Below are 18,642 nucleotides of genomic sequence, written 5' to 3'. Positions count from 1 at the left end.
GAAAGAGTGGATGGTACCGAATTCCATGGTCTAGTTGACCTGGTACCATTAGGTAATAGGTTGGACTCAGTGATCTCAGAGGTCATTTTCAACCTAACTGATTTCATGATTTGATGATTCATGTGTCATATGTTCACAAAATTATGTAGGTAAGTTGAAAGATGCTCAGCTAAGAGCCACTAAAATGTTGGGGCAGGAAAAATTTTGCTTTGAGGGTGGAGAATTGGCATCAGTTTCATTTAACACAGAGATGAAGTGACTTGATACCATTTTATGGATTATTGTTTAACTGAATAGATCTGTGATGGTGAATGTTATTCAAAAGTGTAACAAGATTCAGTGACTGAAAGTTGGGAACATAATCAGGCAAGAATCAAAAATCAAATGTTTCAGACTGTTGATAATAATTAACTATTGCAGAAAAAGGCCCAAAGGCTTGGAGGACTTTTACTTTAAAACTTCTATTCTGAAAAACTCGATCTTGCCCAGGCTAAAACTCTAGCCCCCATAAGGAATCTCTGGTGATACTCTGTGGGATTCATATCCTGGATGTGTCTCCATGGACAGGTGGCTGCTCTGTCTGCACTCCCAGTTAATCAGCTCTGAGACAGCAATAGAGTAGAAAGTAGACAGATGGTGTTGGAACATCTCTATGCCTGCTTTAAGTCTCACTAGCTCAGATAAACATACACATAGCTTTCCACAGAGCAAAATACAAAACTGGATCTACCAGGAGTCATAGCTAACATTATCCAACACCATACAGGCAGCAACTTCATTACTTTTTTCTCATGTCTTCTTTCCTAATTCAATTTGAAAAAGTAAAAGGGTCTTTATTAAAATAATATTAAATATTATTGCATTCTTTTTTGGTTGTATGAATGGATGCATAGCACATTTCTTTAGCCTCTTATGCTCTTGTGTTACTTCTACAGCTTGGCATACAACAACAGTATGAGCTTGGCCAGTACATGCGGAGGAGATACTCTCATTTCCTGAGCGTTGTATACAAGCAGTGTGAGGCAAGTACTGGATCTGGGTAGGAAGATGTTATTCATGGTTCTTAATGGGACTTCCTGGATGCATAACACTCTAAACCTGGTGCAGTTGGAGAAAATTTAATACCAATTGAAGTCAATGTCATTCCAAAGTACCCCTGAAACTTCAGCTTTTATCCTGATGGCTAACTGAAAACCACATGAAAGGCTTTTTAAGCGGCACATCAGGTTCAGCTCCCTCCCTGCTGTATGGGACAGCATCTATGTCAAATACCTCCAATGCTACACTTTCACATGGAATGCAGATACAACTCATTTAGGTTCCATTTTTCGTTTTCATTTAGGTTCCAGTTTTCATTTAGGTTCCAGTTTTTCAGTGCACATACGATGTCCCAAATCCTAGAGGGTCAAATAGAGTCAATCTCATGCTGTCTACCAGGATTTCTAAGATGTTACCCTGCATCTCAGCTGCATCTCACAACTGCAGCTCAGTTGTACAGTGAAATTTTATTCCAGCTGCAGTCTTTCTCCCTTCTCCTTCTTTCTCATAGTCCTTCTTCATGCTGCTCCATTTTAATGACAACTTCCCCAGTACCAGCCCCTTTTTTTCCTAGACAGAAGACAATAAAGTAAACCTAATAAAAGAAATTACCATCCAAAATGTTTTTTCTTTTTTTATTTTTCTTCCTTCAGATTTATGTTCAAAGCACTGACTGTGATCACACACTGATGAGCGCTCAGGCAAGTCTTGCTGGACTGTACCCACCAACACAGGATCAGATTTGGAACCCCAGAATCCTTTGGCAGCCAATTCCAGTTCACACAATGCCACTGTCACAGGATAATGTGAGTATAAACTAGGGGCATCTGCTTTCCCTTGATCATTAGTAAAGTACATAGGACATGACATAGAAGGTGCAGCAAAAAGTGCATGGTAAAGGCAATGAAAAGAACATTGTTTAGCCTGTATATGTAGTAAGCATTTTGCAGAAAGGCTTAATAAGCTTAGTAGAAGTGTTGGCAAGTATTTTCACAGGAATAGACTTGCATATCAGAGACATGATCTTAACAAAAGGGAAAGAAAAATGGGTGTACTGGTATAGAGAAAAAGAGTTCATTTATAAGGTGAGTAAATCACTGTAAAAGTAGATTAATTCTAAATTTAATGCAAACATGACTTTCTTTGTGTGACAAGAGAAAACATACTTAATCTCACTAGCGCTTCAGTATTGCTTAGTCCACAGCCAATGGAAAAGACAAAAGAATCGTTCTGGGACTTGCATTATGGTGAGAATTGAGTTACAGGTTTGTTTTTCATGCACTTGGCAGGTCAATGCATGTACTCCAAGGATTGGTGAGAAAAATAAAAGGGGAAAGGAAGGAGGGCTCAGAGGTTTAAGCATGAGTTAATAGAGCAATGTATTTATTCATCTCCCTTCCTCAGCTCCTGACTTTGGAGTTGTAAGGAATCCTGTGGATAGCAGCTCTGTCGCCTGCATGTACTTGTCCTAGAGGGCAAAGCTATGCAGCTGGCTGGAGCTGGAACCTCCTGTGTGTGGAAAATCTATGACAAAAAGTTAAGATCAGAAGTATGCAGCATGAGTCCCAGTTTGTGAGAGCAGGTTTGCACTTGTGATGCAAGATAAATTGTGTGGGCTTTACAAGTCTAATTAACACAGTCTGTGATGATAAGGGAATCACGTCAGAGACATCATGGAGCAATGGTTCTCACCTCAGGGTGATGAGAGCATGGAGATGGAAGGTATGGAGACATGTCTTCCTCTTCACACACACAGCCAGGCACAGAGTCAGGGGCTGCTTCTGACACTGTCAAAGGTGGGGATATCCCAGCAGAGAGACAAGAATACCTGGCCAGTATAACACAGATAGCAAACTCAGCAAGCAGGTACTGCACCTCATTCACATCTAGGGGAGCAAGTAAGTTTATTAAAACAAATCATAAAATCATGAGCACATCTACAATTTTCATACTTTTTTCAACTATTTGTGTTTTAACTTTATTTATCCTTACTACATATACAGGCTAAACCTGAGACCACATGTATACTACAATACAAAACAAGTGCCCATCATTTAGTGGTGAAATCATGCCTGTTCATGAACCTATGGCTATAATTCACAAATACCTTCATATCTTGTTGAATGCATAGATTGTATTCTTAAAAAGATTGAGGAACTGCTGTGAAGTATTCCAAGCTAATTATTCCTTCAAATCTCTCAAGTTCTTTTCATAATTCTTTTAATATTGGGACTATATAGATGGAGCTACATTACTGGGGAAAAAAAAACAAAAAAAAAAATTCTTTTAATATTGGGACTATATAGACGGAGCTACATTACTGGGGAAAAAAAACCAAAAAAAACCACATTAGGGAAAAGGACTAATAATATCAGTGTCAAATTTTAATTTTGTTTAAAATTTAACACAGAAAATGAAGTCAATTTAGCTAACATATATAAATACATATAAATGAAATAACAAGTTTTTAAGTTATTCCAGCCATATGTAACCTTCATATAGCTTAGATTAATGAAAGACAAAACCGAGTTACAGAAAGTTCACAAGTTGCTACAATTTAGCTGAACTAAATGAAGCTGTGTTAAATAAACTCAATACAGCTGAGTATGCACAAAGACTCCTATTGCAGTCCAGCGGCTGCTTTGTAATTTGTTCTAAAAATGTGATGGTGTGTTTAAAGAAAGACTGAACACAATGAATGGAATCATCCCTGGAGAAGCTAAGAACAAAGGAGTTCATGAGGGCTTGTCTTAGTCTTCTGTCAAAGGATGAATTTCATCTTGTGTAAATGAATCCTTTAACTTTGAACTACTGCAGCTATTACTCCTCTGAACATTTAAAGATTATTTTGTTTGTAGTCATCAGTATGACTCCTAGAGTCCTGAAGATGAATATCCTTGAAACTATGTTCACAAATTATTTTTCAGCTTGTCTTAACTAGTGCAGCGAATCAGAACAGCAATCCTGCAACGGTATATTGAATTGCAGAACAAGATGCACCTTGCCTAACTAGGATTTTGCAATTTTCTTTCCAGTTGCTATACCTACCTTTCTCACGCTGCCCAAAATACAAGGAGCTTCTGAGAGAAACCGTTGCAACAAGGGATTTTCAAAGGCAATTCAAGCACTACAAGGTGAAGTATTCTCAGTTCTGGAAATCCAGTTAAAGTGTACCACTTCTTCAACATTATCTAATGCATAGGTTTAAAACAGCAGTTAATATGCTCCTTTCAGATCTCTAATCTTCAGAGTGGGTGTAGACAACATACCCAAAAAACAATTACAACATTACAGATCCAGCTGGACTGGGCTATTCCTGACAATTGAAAATGGCAAGTCACAGAACGATAAATTATTGACCTACTTGCAAAAACTTAGTTTCTAGGGGACTAGACAAAACAAAAACTCAGACAAAATCAGTGTCAATGCCTCTCAAATTATTCCAATACCTTTCTCTGTTTACTCCCATGTAAAGCAACTCCTCTGACATCTCTGCCTGTATAAGTCTGTGAGTTCAGATTTATTTTCTCAGCTCAATTCCTCAGAATTTCTGTAACAGACTCAGTGCTTTTCTCAAGTACTTAGTCATATTTCCCACCCAAAATCTTAATTTAGGCGTTCTCTTATGTTTTTTGCCTGTCTTCATATGGTATCCTTTCCTTTATTTCTCCATCATCAAAACCTTTGCATGACTATATAACCACATGTTTATTCTGCTGCAACCTTCTACTTCACATGTCCTTCATACAAGGACACTATGAACCTCACCTGTTTTTCTATTACCTCTCACCACTGACCTCAATCATCCATTTGTGGCTCTGCATCTGGGTATTATATGCAAGTAAATCACAATTCCCATTTTAAATCAGCAAATTTACATCATACCTCTCCTTCTCCTGAAGGAGAATAATTCTGTTTATCACATTTTCTTTAAGCACTTCTTGGATTTCTGGAGACTTCTTCATATATCTGTGCTCTCTCTACTTCCTTCTAAACATTTCCACCAACGAAAAATAATCACTATACTTCAAATCTGAACTAAAATCACCAACCTTGTCTAAATGAATAGGCCAAATTCTCTTACATCTAGGCAATGGTTCATTGCTTAAGTGCAAAGTGCAAAGACTGTCTTCTTTCTAAAAATTCCTATGTACTACTATGACAGTGTAGAAATCATGTAAAAATGCCTTCAGCACAACCAGTTTGGATTTTTTTTGTATTCCAGCAATTTCTGAAGTTTTTAGCCACTCACACAGGATATCCAGTGAAGAAGTTGACTAGTGAAAGGATTTGGAAGCTCTCTGACACTTTACAATATGAGGTAAATAGAATCATAGATTCATTTAGGTTGGAAAAGACCCTTAAGATCTTTGAGTCCAATAGAAATTCCTACACTTCCTTCAACCTGGTATTTTTATTTGGTTTATTTTTTTATTGTAAGTCATAAAGAGATCATAGATCTGCTCTTCAAAAATTTTTTTAAACACAGACTACTTGCAGCTTCTTTCCCAGAAACTCTCACTTAACTTACAACTGAAAATCCTGTAAAGACTCTATGTGTGGGGCTGCTGTGGGTCATCCACCACTGTAAGGAACACAAACTAGTGGACTTTCATATTCAAGATCCAGCCACTGACTGCATATGGAGAATTAGGCAAAAGCATACCTTTGGATAAAATTGTCTTGTAACTCCCCAGACCCCACTTGGAGATACACAGGGATAAAAATATGTTGCTGGAAAAGAAACATAAGCATCCTTCCACAAAGATTTTATGCAAATTGTAAAAGCAACAGAAGCCATTATTTGTACATGGCCAGTAGTGGACAAAGTATTTTCAGGAATTAAGCAGCATTGGAATGATACAAATTGCTATTTGTGCAAGTTTGGGAGCTTGTCCTAAGTATAGGTATCACAAAAGAGTGTGGATTTTATAACAAAAGGGTTATCGTGGTGTCAAACTGGCATGGGTATCTGGGTTCCACAGTCTGGAAATGTCATGGTTTGAAAACATCCTAACTGCTTTTAATTTAGCAAGAAATCCCACTTCAAAGTCTAGACTTACCTCAGCTGACATAAAATTGCAGAGTGTTGTGTTAAAAAGTTATTTTTGAAGGCAGCTTTTGCTACACTTTCATGCATAACTATTCATAAACAAACATAAATGATAAATTTGTCATCAGTACTGGGATATTAGTGAGGGAGTTTTAAGATGGATTTCAGAAGCAATATGTAATATTTTACAGGGTGTGATACTAATGACTTTACCTTCATTCCTGCAATTTTTGTGAAAGTCCAACTTTGATCAAATCAGACTTGAATAGAATGTTAGCCAGGGCCTTCAGTTAAATGAAATGTTAACATGTTGGGACATCTCACTGTAATTTCAGTGAGGTCACCCTTTCGTGTTTTCCAAATGCAGGACCACAACTTTCTATTTCAATAGTTAAATCATACCGAGAATCTGGGTCACCAGACAAATTTGGAAAACCCACAGCTCCCATCAAGAATCTAGCTAAACACTGGAATAAAAAAAAAAAAAAAAAAATGTGCTTCTCATTCTAGTGTTATATTTGATGAGCCGTGGTCTTTGATACTACTGACTGAGGACTCTGAGGGTATCAATTAAAGGCATCTGACATAAAAACCTCTCTCATTTTTCAAGCATACAGAGAGAGAGTGCTTACACAGTTTTTAAATACAATCCATGAAACTACAGTAGCACACATCTCTCTGTATTTGTTATTTTCAGCTAAGTGTTATCTGACTTTTAGGTAACTTGGAGAGTGAGGTGTTTGCTTGCCTACAGACAGTCTTAAATAGCATGCAACCATCCAATTCTTCCCTCAACACATAAATCACACTTATTAAAAGAGAAATGGATAACATTGAGATCTGAACTGGTTTAACCTAGCACATTCTATTGTTTTCTTGTTTAAACAAACCCTTAAAGTAGTTGACATTTTCCTTTGAGCTCGCTTGCTACAAGAACAGTCCTTTAGGTGAGCTCAGTCCAAAGGTTACATTGCTCTAAAGGAAAATTACCAACCTTGTTTAAGTAGGAATTCAGGGTACTGCAAACCAGGAGTGTTATGCATGTCCTCCTTTCTCACAGTTCTGATCACTAATATACCTTGGACTGCATCCCCAAGGAAAGACTAATCCATTCCACTTTAACTTGAGGGCTGTGACAGTATCCAATAGACCATAATAGGTACAAATTTCATTTATATCTCATCCTTATATATCTACCCCATACTTTGGTACATCCATACTACAGCTATACATTGATCTCTGTATTCCTCTTACATCTGAGAGCTACCAGCCCTAAAAATCCTGATGTTTATGTAGGATTTGTTTCAGTAAAAATACAACCCAGCACATGACTGAAAAAGTCATATAGTGATTATTTTCACCTGACAACATAAAAAATGCCAGTTGCTTTCTGCATAATTTTAGTATTATTAATAAATATTCCTCTTCCTGTTGAAAACTGCCCTTCAAATTTCTTTCAAGCACTATGATGCTATAAATAGGAATGCTACAGCTGTCTAAATGCAAAATACAGTCACCATTTTATTACAATGAGAAAATGTTACTGGAGCGAAACATTCAGAATTTGTTCTGAGAAGTATTTTGTGCCAGAATAAATAACAGTTAGCAGTAGGAATCAGTAAGAAAATCACCATGTTTTCTTTCTTCACTGTAGGATATTAACAATTACACTTTACCTGTTTGGGCTACTCATGGTGTCAGGACCAAGCTGATAAAGCTGTCAGAATTGTTATTGCAGGCGGAATTTGGGTTCCACAAACAAATGCAAAAATCACGTTTGCAGGGAGGTAAGCTGAATTCTTACCCCATTTAAAACCAAAAGTACGATGGGAAAGAAGAAAGGGTATATGACAAACATTGCTGCTGATTCTATGGTAGAATGGTGAAAGATACCATTATGGGGATATTGGTGGGCAGCACTGAAATATTTTGATTAATGGGGAGGGAGATGGTGAGCATATGAATCATGAATATCCTTATCTAACATTGTAATTGAGGTATCATTTAGATTACACTGTATAAGAAATTCAATATAACATACAGATTCTTGTGGAATTCACTCAAGCCTGAACTTAGCATAAGCCTCCATGTATAACTTACTTAAAAAAATATTATTTGTAAGATGTTGCCTAACATCTTCATATTCCACTACTGAGAGTCCTAAAATGAGATTACTAAACTGCTTCTAAACCTTACTCTGCTCAGAAAACGATGGCTGAAATTTGAAAGTATTTTATACCTTTTTTTATCACTCATTCTCCTCCATTCATCCACTGTCATGTTTTGAGCCTCCTTTTTGTTTTATATGGGCAGTGTACAGGCAGGTTCAGTGAGCTAGGAAGACAAATGAACAAATAACATGAATTAATTTGTTGCATTTCTCAAAGCTCCAACTTGCAAAACTTGGCACAAAGTTCAAACCTCTGCCCTTGCTTTACTAACAATTGCTATTAAAAATGTGCCAGAAGCTAAAGACTAATTCTGTCTAATTTCCTAGTTGGTACAGTTCTACTTTAAGGATTTTAATTTGTCGACATGCCAACCTTATATTAACATACTAGAGCAGCCATTGATTTAAATCAGGTAGTTTGTCTTACAATTTTTCAGCAGTTAACATTAACAAAATGCAGACAACCACACAATTTAAAAGCCCCAGAGTCAAGAGGATATGCTCTTTCTTTTTTCTCTGGAAAGAAGGAAATCACTCAAGCTACACAGACAATGGGGTAGCATTCATTACTGTGCTCTTCTTGCACTGTTCTGTTGGCACAAAGTAACTGTGAATGCACTGCTTGAAGCTGTTGAGGCTATTAGGGATCCCCAAAACATTTTACACAGAAATAAAACAGGCCCACTGTTCATTTGAAAGATACTGTCACTATTAATCAAGGCACTTTGCACAAATTACCAGTTGAGTCAATTGAATAAATCTGGTGCACTTAGTGACAGATTGCTGAAATGGCAGCAGTCAATACAGATGTTAACACAAGCATCTCTTTCATTGTCACTGCTTCCCCATTTTCTTTCAGGTATTCTTTTAAAAACTATTCTAAAGCACATCTTAGATGCTAAAAAGCCTTCACACCATCAAAAAATGGCTATGTATTCCACGGTGAGTGCTTTCTGTTTCTCTTGTGCTTCTTTTCTGCGATTATTAAATGCAGTGAAAGCCGTGAAATTTTATTTCCTTCATGAAATACAGGTACAAGCATTTTTTTATTTGGTTAACTTTAAATGCCCTCAGATTAAAAAAAAAAATTAATGAACAGATGCTACTTCGAAACCTGAAGCATTCCACTTTCTACTGAATGTCATGGTTTTTTTCATTGTAATAATGTTTTGATTGAGCAGGGAACTGGAAAAATCATGCCTCATGTTTTATTAAACCTGGATCACAAAGTTAATTTAAAACAAAATCTCCTTCTTCCTGCATCTTTTTCAAGTGCATATGAGGAAAAAAGAAAAAAATTAAGTTACAGTTACTTATCAGGCTTATGAAGGCAGTTACTCAATTGTGATCTTATATTTTTGTTTAGAATGTACAAATGCTGTCATTGGAGGAGGAAATTTTTGGACTGCTGTCACTAAACAGCTCCTCTTTCTAAACTGCATTTATACAATGACCTATTGGGTATATATCAGCTAAAAAGTTTACTGATCTGATCTCAAATACTGCTTACTTAACAGGAAAAACCACTAGTTCATTTTAGAAGAAGTTTTAACAGCTCCTATTAATTATATAAAAGCTGCAAGTTACTAAGACTTCTTAAATATTTATGTATATGTATACTATATACATGCAGGACTTCAGTTTATATGGCCATAAAGGGACAATATTTGCTCAAGAGTACAGAGGGCAAGTACTAATGAGGCCCTAATGAGATTAATGTTGAATGGACAGATAATGCGTGGGAAATATTGTTAAATAATAGGTTCATGCAATCATTTTCAGCAGACCTTTAATTAAAGGTTTCCTCTGTTCCCAGCATGCAGCCACCATTGCGGCCTTACAGATGGCACTCAATGTCTTCAATGGGAAATTGCCTCCTCACAGTGCCTGCCATTTTTTTGAACTTTACCAGGAAAAAAATGGGCAAGTATCTGCAAATTATGCTGCTAATATGTACTTTTTCTAAACAGGAATTTTCTGATACCCAAGACTAATTAAACCAGGTACGTGAGGTCCACCATTCAGGGAAATATTACACAGTGATTTTAATTATTGTAATTGCATTCATTTTAGTAGTCAGTAGCAGAATAAGCCTGAAAACCATATCTATATCTATGTCTATATCTATATCTATATTTATATCTACATATATATATTACACTTATGAGAGGTTTTACTCCATCCTTTTTATCTATTTAACTCCTTAGCAAAGACAGCAAACTACATGCAAATTGGTGTTGACCCCCTGTTGTTTAATAAGTTCTCTTCAGAGTATTAATTATATTAGTAAACCATAAATATATTGGCAACCAGACAAATAAGATGGCTAAAAGTTTGTCCCCAAGTACACTAACTGCAGCATGGAAAGGCTGTGTGGTTTTGCACAGCTAACTTTATTTTGACCCCTCTGTGTTTTGAAACAGGCAATACACCATAGAAATGTACTACAGGAACAATTCTTTGAGGGAGCCTCACCCCCTCACTCTCCCTGGCTGCAAATTTCGCTGTCCCCTGGAGAGATTTACTCATCTGGTCTCTCCCATCCTCGTACCCTATTGGACAAGAGAATGTAGAATGTAGGACATCAAAAGAGGTAAGCTAAATGCTTTGGGCACATGTACCCAAAAATAAAGTCAGGATTACATCTTGAGCCAACAGCTCATTTGAAGTGACAATCATTTTCATAAGGGTCTGCTCTGAAATGAAAAATACACAGATCCAGGAAAAGAGAATTGTACCCATGGCTGTCCTTTCTCCTCCATCAATACATTTACCTATTCCAGACCAACTTTCTGGTGAAATGAAATCAAAGCTGATCTGACTTTAGGGTTCTGTTTTTCATGTGGGTTTTTTTTTTGTTTTGTTTTGGTTTAGTACAGTCAAAAAGACTTTCAGTTACTGAAGAAGTACATGTAAATGCACTGACTGACAACAGTCACCTTTTCCTCTCTAACTGCAGAGTATTTGTCCAAGCTGATTAACAACAGTCAACATTAGGCATTCTCTTGATTTTAGCAGGCATTCAGAGATCAAAACAGATGAATATTGAATACTACACCAGATTGGTACTTACCAGAATGTCAAAAGTATACAAACACACATTGCTATACTCATTTCCTCATAGCTTGTCTATATCACCATATTAGGATGTTTAAATTTCCATTTTGACCACTTACAATACTTAGTTTTGCAAAATGAGGGAACAGAAAGGCAAAAAATGACATTGTCTGTCTTTCATCTAGCTCTATATTACTTAAGGGAAATGAAAATCTAAGAAACCTTGCTTTTTTCATGTTCAAATATTGTACCCAACATTAAAAAAAATCCCATATGGCTTTCTGAATCACTGATCTCAAGAAGAATTTGAATAGTCAGAGATTATAAGAATGCAGACCAGACAACTCATCTGGTTGAAAATGTTAATTTCCTGTTAAATATCTTGAAGCCATTAATAGAGTGGAGATAGTCTGGCCAGAATACACAAAAAAATAGCAAGTAATGATTCACTAAACAAATTTATTCACTATAGTCATTGCTCACAAATTCCCAGGAAATATTTCAGGAAATTACCACATTTAATTGCAAAAGGTAATTTGGCAGAGGAAGGGGCAGGTTGTTTCTGATGAGGTTTTTTTCCATCCACACTGCTAAATACTTCATGTTTATATTGTGGTGCTTAATAATCTAAGATTTGTGAAAATTAATCCCCCTCCTTCACAAAGCAAACTGTATAACTGATCAGATAAATAAATGAAAAAATTATAATATATCAAAATTTTACAATAATAAAGACAAAAATATTTAGTCTTTAAGTTTAACACAAAGGCTGTACTTTGTTTCAATCCTCACATTTTGCTGAAGTAGAAGATAGATGGTATTCAGGCATTTTACACCAAATCCAGCATCACTGCTTTTATTAGCAATCCTGAATGCTGAAAACACATATAGACCACAAAAGAGGTTACAACCAAACCTGATACTCCAATAAAAATGTTTTCCATATTGTCATAATAAAATTTGACACTTTCCGCTATTTTATCCTAGTAGATAATATATGGATAGTTCAGAATGGACCTGTTGGGCCATATCCTAATTTTTTTTTTTACTAATTTAGGAAACATTAATTTCATTTTTCCTTCAGGCAGTTTTAAACTCTCTGCTGTGCATGAGTGAGACTTGGGAAAAAGCCAAGGCACACAGATCCACAGGCTGCACAGTGCAGCACACCAACAGACTGTGCTAAACCACTGTCCACTACCAACTCTCAAGGAATGCAGACAGCCTGGAACAGCTGACTTTTAACACCAGTGAGCTAAATTAAGGAGAAGAGTGATGCACAGTTTATAGGTCACAATTACACTTGACACACACAGCTGCAAAATCCCTGATTTCAGATGTTTCCAACTCTGTCAAAATTAATCTCAACTATTTTTCTTTGCTAGTCCATATGTTATTAATTTGATTATACATGCATGAGAGCATTTTATGAAGTCCATAAATGTGACTTTGAAAAAAAAAATCCAGAAGTGTGATTGAGCTCAAAAGTGTAATGTATAGAGACAACTATTCTACAGGGAGACTCCAGTTTGCAAACATACAGATGTTTCTATAAAAAGCTTAATTGAAGTTTTATGGAGATGATTTATGTCCCCACTGCAAGGAAATAGGGGGGTTCGGCAAATATTATTATTATTATAGGTCACACAATACAGCCTTAAGTTCTTCCACATCTCAATGACCATAGGGTGAAACATAGCAAAATAATAAAGCTCAGCATATTTGGGAAGGAGGTAAAACTGTGGGCTCCCCCTGTGCTCTTTTTGCTGCTCAGGAAGATTTCAGCATGGATTGACTCAACATTTCAACAGACTTTTCCTAATCCCGTTAAATTGAGAGCAAATGTGTTAACTCCTCTCCACTTAGTCTGAACTGCTTACTTGTAGAGGTACCATTAACAGGTTTGCCATGCTTTTGGAGAATGCCATATGCTAAGAATGCATCTCTCTTTTTGTCTTACCTTTAGGTGTTCCCTCCATTATCTTCAGTGTGGTGCACTTTAAGAAAGGATTCTTCCCACACTGTGATATGACTGTGGTCTGACATTTCTCTTTAAATTCCATCAGCATGACCAACTGAGTCTCCTGATCTCTACCAAAAGAAAACATTCCTTAATACTACAAACAAAAATTATAGAAAGCAAGGACTTATTCTTCATGAATATTTGCTTTGCTTTATCACCTGGTAAAACCTAAGTGCAAAATGAAACCAATGGAATTTTGCAAGACCTATTCTTTCCAAAGGGACTTTGTCAGAATTAATTCAACTATGCAATTAGAGTGTTTTGGATGGCTAAAGCCTTGATTTACAGCAAAATTTGAAAATACCTCTGAAGGAGTGTTGCCCTCTTTTGAAGAATGAGACAAGAACTTCCAGAACTGGTGACAGAAGCAATGCTTCAAATGGAGATGCTAAAAGGAAGAGTCATTCCACTCTCCTTAGACTTTATTTTACTTAAGAAGCAATGAATCATTTTACACAAACAGATCTCAGAAGTCACAAGAATTAGGATTATGCCTGCTTAATTACCTAAGAGATCACTTTCTCCTTCTTTACATGCACAAATATTCCATCTCTACATAGAAGGAAGATGAGACTTATGAAAAACTTGGACGGTAAATCTAGACCTAAAAGGGGCCTGAAAACAGCCAGGCTAGCTACCATGAAGACCTAGCAACAACTGGTTGACCCAACAAGGCTTTCATATATTCTTTCCAAAAAGACAGCAAAGCCAAGAGTTAATTTTGGAAGAAAAATACTTTTTGGTTTCAAATAGCATTTTTAACACCTTCCTTTTGTTACATTACCTTGATTGTATATTCTGATCTGATCATATAAAGTCTGTTCTCCTGGGAAATCTGTATGCAGATGCTACTCTTGACATGAACCAAAAAAAAAAAAAAAGGCAATACAAAATAAAAAAAATCAGAGCTGCATTAAAATATGCGGAATATGTTGGGCAATCCTTCACTAGTTATGTTTTCTAATATTGCTATTGCAAAAAACAGCTTGTGTCCTTACTACAAAAGCTGGATGAGAAGAATCAGATGCAACTAATTTCTGAAAACAGTGGATATGCCTTTGCTTGAAGAAGCAAAGATTTCTCTTTTTTTGTTTGTTTTCTCACAGTGGATAGGACCTTTTGTCAACAGTCTTATTGCCTACAGATCATTTTAAAGAGAACTAGAGTAACAGCTGAGGTGCAGAAAATTTCGCCATTCTGGCTTCTTTTCCTCAATCAGGCTTTTAAAATGGATGCTAAACCTCAAAAGTATATTCTATATAGTATAAGCAGATAACTGCCACTCTACAAGATAAAAATGAATCATGATAATAAAAAGATCCCTTTTCTGTCCAACAAGAATCTAAGTTTCAGAATTCTCACTGTAAGTGCTCTATTCTTTTCCCAACAGATCCCAATTTCTGTTCTTAAGCCACCATAGGAAATATAGTTCACCAGGAAAGCTAGTTAGATTTCCAGTCAAAAAATGCAACCCCTTTTACCATAGCATCCAAACAATGGTAGAAATATTTTCTGACAACATGAGACAACCAGTTCTACCTGCTTCTTAATACAAAGAAGAGCAAGCTTGTTTATTCTGTATTACCCTAATGTCCCATAATGGACACCAGAAGAAAGTCTTCTCAGGTCTGGCAGCCCTCACAGGAAAGTTAGTGCAAGCTCTTTAAGTTATTCATCTCAAAACCACGCTGATCATCACACCTCCCTTCCTAAGAAGTAATTAAAAAAAACCTGCTAGACGAAAGCAAACACAAAGGAAAAGCCAAGACTCCATCTTTATCAGTGTTAGACTTCTAACAGATTGTAGCCTTGGCTGTCAAAACCAAATTTCTAGGCACTTTCTCTTCTCAACCTGCTCCTGTTTCTTTTTTTGAACTGGTGCCAAATTGTGGTGCTTGAGTTGTTTTTAACGTTTTGTTTGCCAGATGTTTAGAAGTAAAAGTTCAAGAGCTGTAAAGGGTAAGTTTCATGCTTCTTTCATCAAAGGTAAGGGTAACTTTTCTGTTAGTTTCCTGAATTGGACAATGCTGACATAGAAAATGTGATATAGACCTGAGACATTCTTCATTATTCTCTTTAGTCTCCAGTTCCCAGATCTTCCACTCCTTCCTAACCCAAATCCATGTCCCAAAAACTTTCAAAGCTGCATGAAGATCCTTTGTCCCAGAGATTTTTCTGGTTTGAGGGAGCATGGATAGACCCTGGCCTCAGCACTTCAGTTCAGTTGTGGAAGTGCATTCTATGTGAGGTGACTGCTTACAGTACAGCAATGTAAAGTTCCCCTTTTCCATCACATCTTCAGAAAACGTCTTCTTCCATGCTACATGCCCCAGTGTATATACCTTGAATAATCTAATTTCTGAGCAAAAATAAATTTAAAATTTAATTTACAAATTAAGACATTTCTAAATTATTTTATTCCCCCTACCCCTATTGTACAAAAACCCCATCACACACATTCTTTGTAGTGCTTTTTGTTCTTAAGACTATCACTGTAGAAACACAGAAAGAAAGATTTCCTTTATACCTCACTAACTCAGAGGGAAAATAAGCATCAGTGTTTATAAAGGCTGGAACATAAAGCCCAGATCTATTGTAGGAATATAAATTGGGCTGTCAGTGAATGAAAAATAAACTGCTCTAAATTATGTTTTCCTAAACTTCACCAGCTGACTTAATTTGAAAAATCTGCCTTACATCTTTTGCAGCCATGAAGTCACAAACAAGTTCATTTCAGTTCCTCTTAAAGAAGAAGTGAGTCAAAATGAGTAAAAACAGTTTGACTTTGGAATTATTTAGATTACTTATTTTTTAAATATGTTGCAAAACCAGGATCACCTGGATATGCAACTCCCTCTCTTCTTTCACAAGCAATGGCTAGACAAACAGTCATACTTTAAAGACTTGCTTAATGACCTGAATAGTCACAGATGCTGTAATATAGCTGGATATAACTTGTGATCACTATTTTTCCTTTCATATGCTGAAGCAGTGTCAGAAAAATGGGGAATGAACCACAGAAAAGCAACAGTAATTTTGTGCTGTCCTGGAAAGGCGGCACTGGACAGCCTGAACTATCATTTTCATTAATTCCATCACCTGTTTCTCTTTGGGTTATTTACTGAGCTGACTATCAAAAATGAATGAAAGAAAAAATGCAAAACAACCTAAACTCTGATCAAATAATCAACTAATTTAGATTTGTTTCATGGTAGTACTAGAAGCAGGTTTTCCTTCTTTTTATTTAATGTTCATAGTACTTAACCAAGATGTAGCAGACACAAGTTCAAATCTCTCCTTTAGCAAAAGGATTTGTCTCCACCTCTTCCAGAAAATAAAATCATCACCAAACTCCTCCAGAGTTTCAGAGAGGAAAGAGAAGAGGAATAGTGCTTTCTGTCTCTTTTTTATTGGCAGTTCACTTTGTTTTTTGAAAAACCTGCAAATTAGGTTTCCCTCGTCTCAGGCAAACATTTTATCTCATAAGATCAAGAGGAAATTTTCTGAGTGCCCTGTAACCAGGTGCTTATTGCAAACTTGGTACAATTAGGAAATTATTAGAAAAAAGTGAATACACAGCGAGCAGACACTTTCTTTCCCCCACCTGCCTTAGATTAGTAACTTTGGACTTAAGACATTTTTTTCTGTAGTCTAAGATACAGTTTCATGTTCTGTCAGCAGTACCTTCCCATTCCCCACAATTGGGTGAAAACACCCCTACACAGGACTGTGAGACGGTCTTGTTTTCCTCATGTTTCAGAATGGTGCTTGGAAAATGTGTCACTTTGTTTACTGAAACAAAATCTTTTCCCTCTTTCAGCCCAAAAACAAAACCAAAAAAAGCTTGGAAAAAAGGATTGGAGATAAATCCAAGCCATGCTAAGTGCTGATCTGCACAGGCAGTCAGTAGCAGGACCTGAGCTGTTTCCCTGTGTAAGCAGCTTGGTTCATGAGTGCTGGCAGCATTTTCATACCTGGTGCTTTGACCGCAGTGACTTCCACCCTTTCAGGGTGTCGGTTGTGCTCCACCAGCAGCAGTGGTTACCTCAGGTAACCCTTATGTGCAAGAAAGCACAGGCTCCTTTGCAATCAGCCACTTCAAAGCAAATCAAGGCTTCAGCAAGGCTTCAGCAAGCCTTTAAGATAGGTATGTGCACTTAAAATTTATAATTGTGTATGATCCTACTTAATGCCATAATATCATAATTAGAACTTATGACAATAAGCCAAATTAACATAAGCATGATTTAAATTGTTTGGGTTCACTTGCATTATAATGCTTCAACAACCATAAATAGATTAAGAAGGACTTTTTAAATTATTATTATTTTGAAGCAACTTCTCCTGAAAAGTGCCAGGATTTAGTTACTGCAGAATATGCTGAATTTATACCTGCCAAATGCCCAGTAGAAATGGAGATAATTCCAGAAACACAAAGAAATTTTCAAATTGAATACATACTGCCAACATACTTTCAGATTGGATACAGGATTCCTACATGAGTCTATCTTAAACAGTATGGCAGATAAATGGGGATTTTTTTTCCATTTTGGAATGCGCAAGCTCTTACTTAAGTTGTTGTGGTATCTATTATTTTGAGCACAAAATTCTCTCCCTAACAAAGTATACATGCCAAGGGAAGAGTGAAACCACAGAAATCACTACTACTTACCATAGGCTTGGTCTTGTGTTGAAGTATCATTTTTAAGAGACATTAGCAAAGATTTTCTATAAAATGTCATTGTCATATATTTTTTAACATTCTTGAATTATGCCATCCAGAATCCCCCTCCCTGCACCAATAAAATTGAGTTCTGGTCTTAAATTGAAGTCATTAGAATGGTTCCATAACAGCGAGACTACAGTGGTCACAGTCACTCATCAATGAAACACAATAAGCCAGCAAATCTTATAAAAACTAATCAGTTATGAATTTCACGGGAAGGTCATAAGAAGGATAAGAAAAGATTCCAAGAGCCAACAGTGACCCTTGATCAAATAGCTTAGGAAACACCCATTACATAGATTAAAAAGAAAGACATCCATTTTTGAGTTTTGAGACATATGAAAGTATTCTGAGAGTCTGTTTTATGACCTACACTCTTAAATAATGGAAGAAGATGATCAGCTTATGTTTGTTTTCAGAAAGACAACATATTATTTATTTATGAAGTATAGATAACCCTCATGCACCTTTTGCATAGGCAAAAATCACACCAGGAGAGATCAAAAAGGAGGGTGGGGACATACCAGTGGAGGAAGAAAGAAGTCCAACCGCTGAAAACTGGGAATGGACTGAGA

General features: G+C 36.4%; 1 protein-coding gene across 1 annotated transcript in view; it reads left to right on the top strand.

Annotated features, from left to right (window-relative positions):
• LOC102032839 (prostatic acid phosphatase-like) overlaps positions 1–10,841 on the top strand; it is a 13,961-nt gene extending 3,120 nt beyond the window's left edge. The window contains exons 3-10 of the mRNA XM_005423950.2: positions 936–1,022; positions 1,692–1,844; positions 4,074–4,172; positions 5,264–5,359; positions 7,746–7,878; positions 9,121–9,203; positions 10,078–10,184; positions 10,685–10,841. Coding sequence (XP_005424007.1) covers positions 936–1,022; positions 1,692–1,844; positions 4,074–4,172; positions 5,264–5,359; positions 7,746–7,878; positions 9,121–9,203; positions 10,078–10,184; positions 10,685–10,841 — 915 coding nt within the window. The remainder of the gene's footprint in view (positions 1–935; positions 1,023–1,691; positions 1,845–4,073; positions 4,173–5,263; positions 5,360–7,745; positions 7,879–9,120; positions 9,204–10,077; positions 10,185–10,684) is intronic.
• Positions 10,842–18,642: the final 7,801 nt, after the last annotated feature.

This window comes from Geospiza fortis, unplaced genomic scaffold (genome assembly GCF_000277835.1).
Source record: "Geospiza fortis unplaced genomic scaffold, GeoFor_1.0 scaffold346, whole genome shotgun sequence".
Taxonomy (NCBI): domain Eukaryota; kingdom Metazoa; phylum Chordata; class Aves; order Passeriformes; family Thraupidae; genus Geospiza; species Geospiza fortis.
The sequence above is the reverse complement of the archived record's forward strand: the minus strand, read 5'-3'. Positions and strand labels throughout refer to the sequence as shown.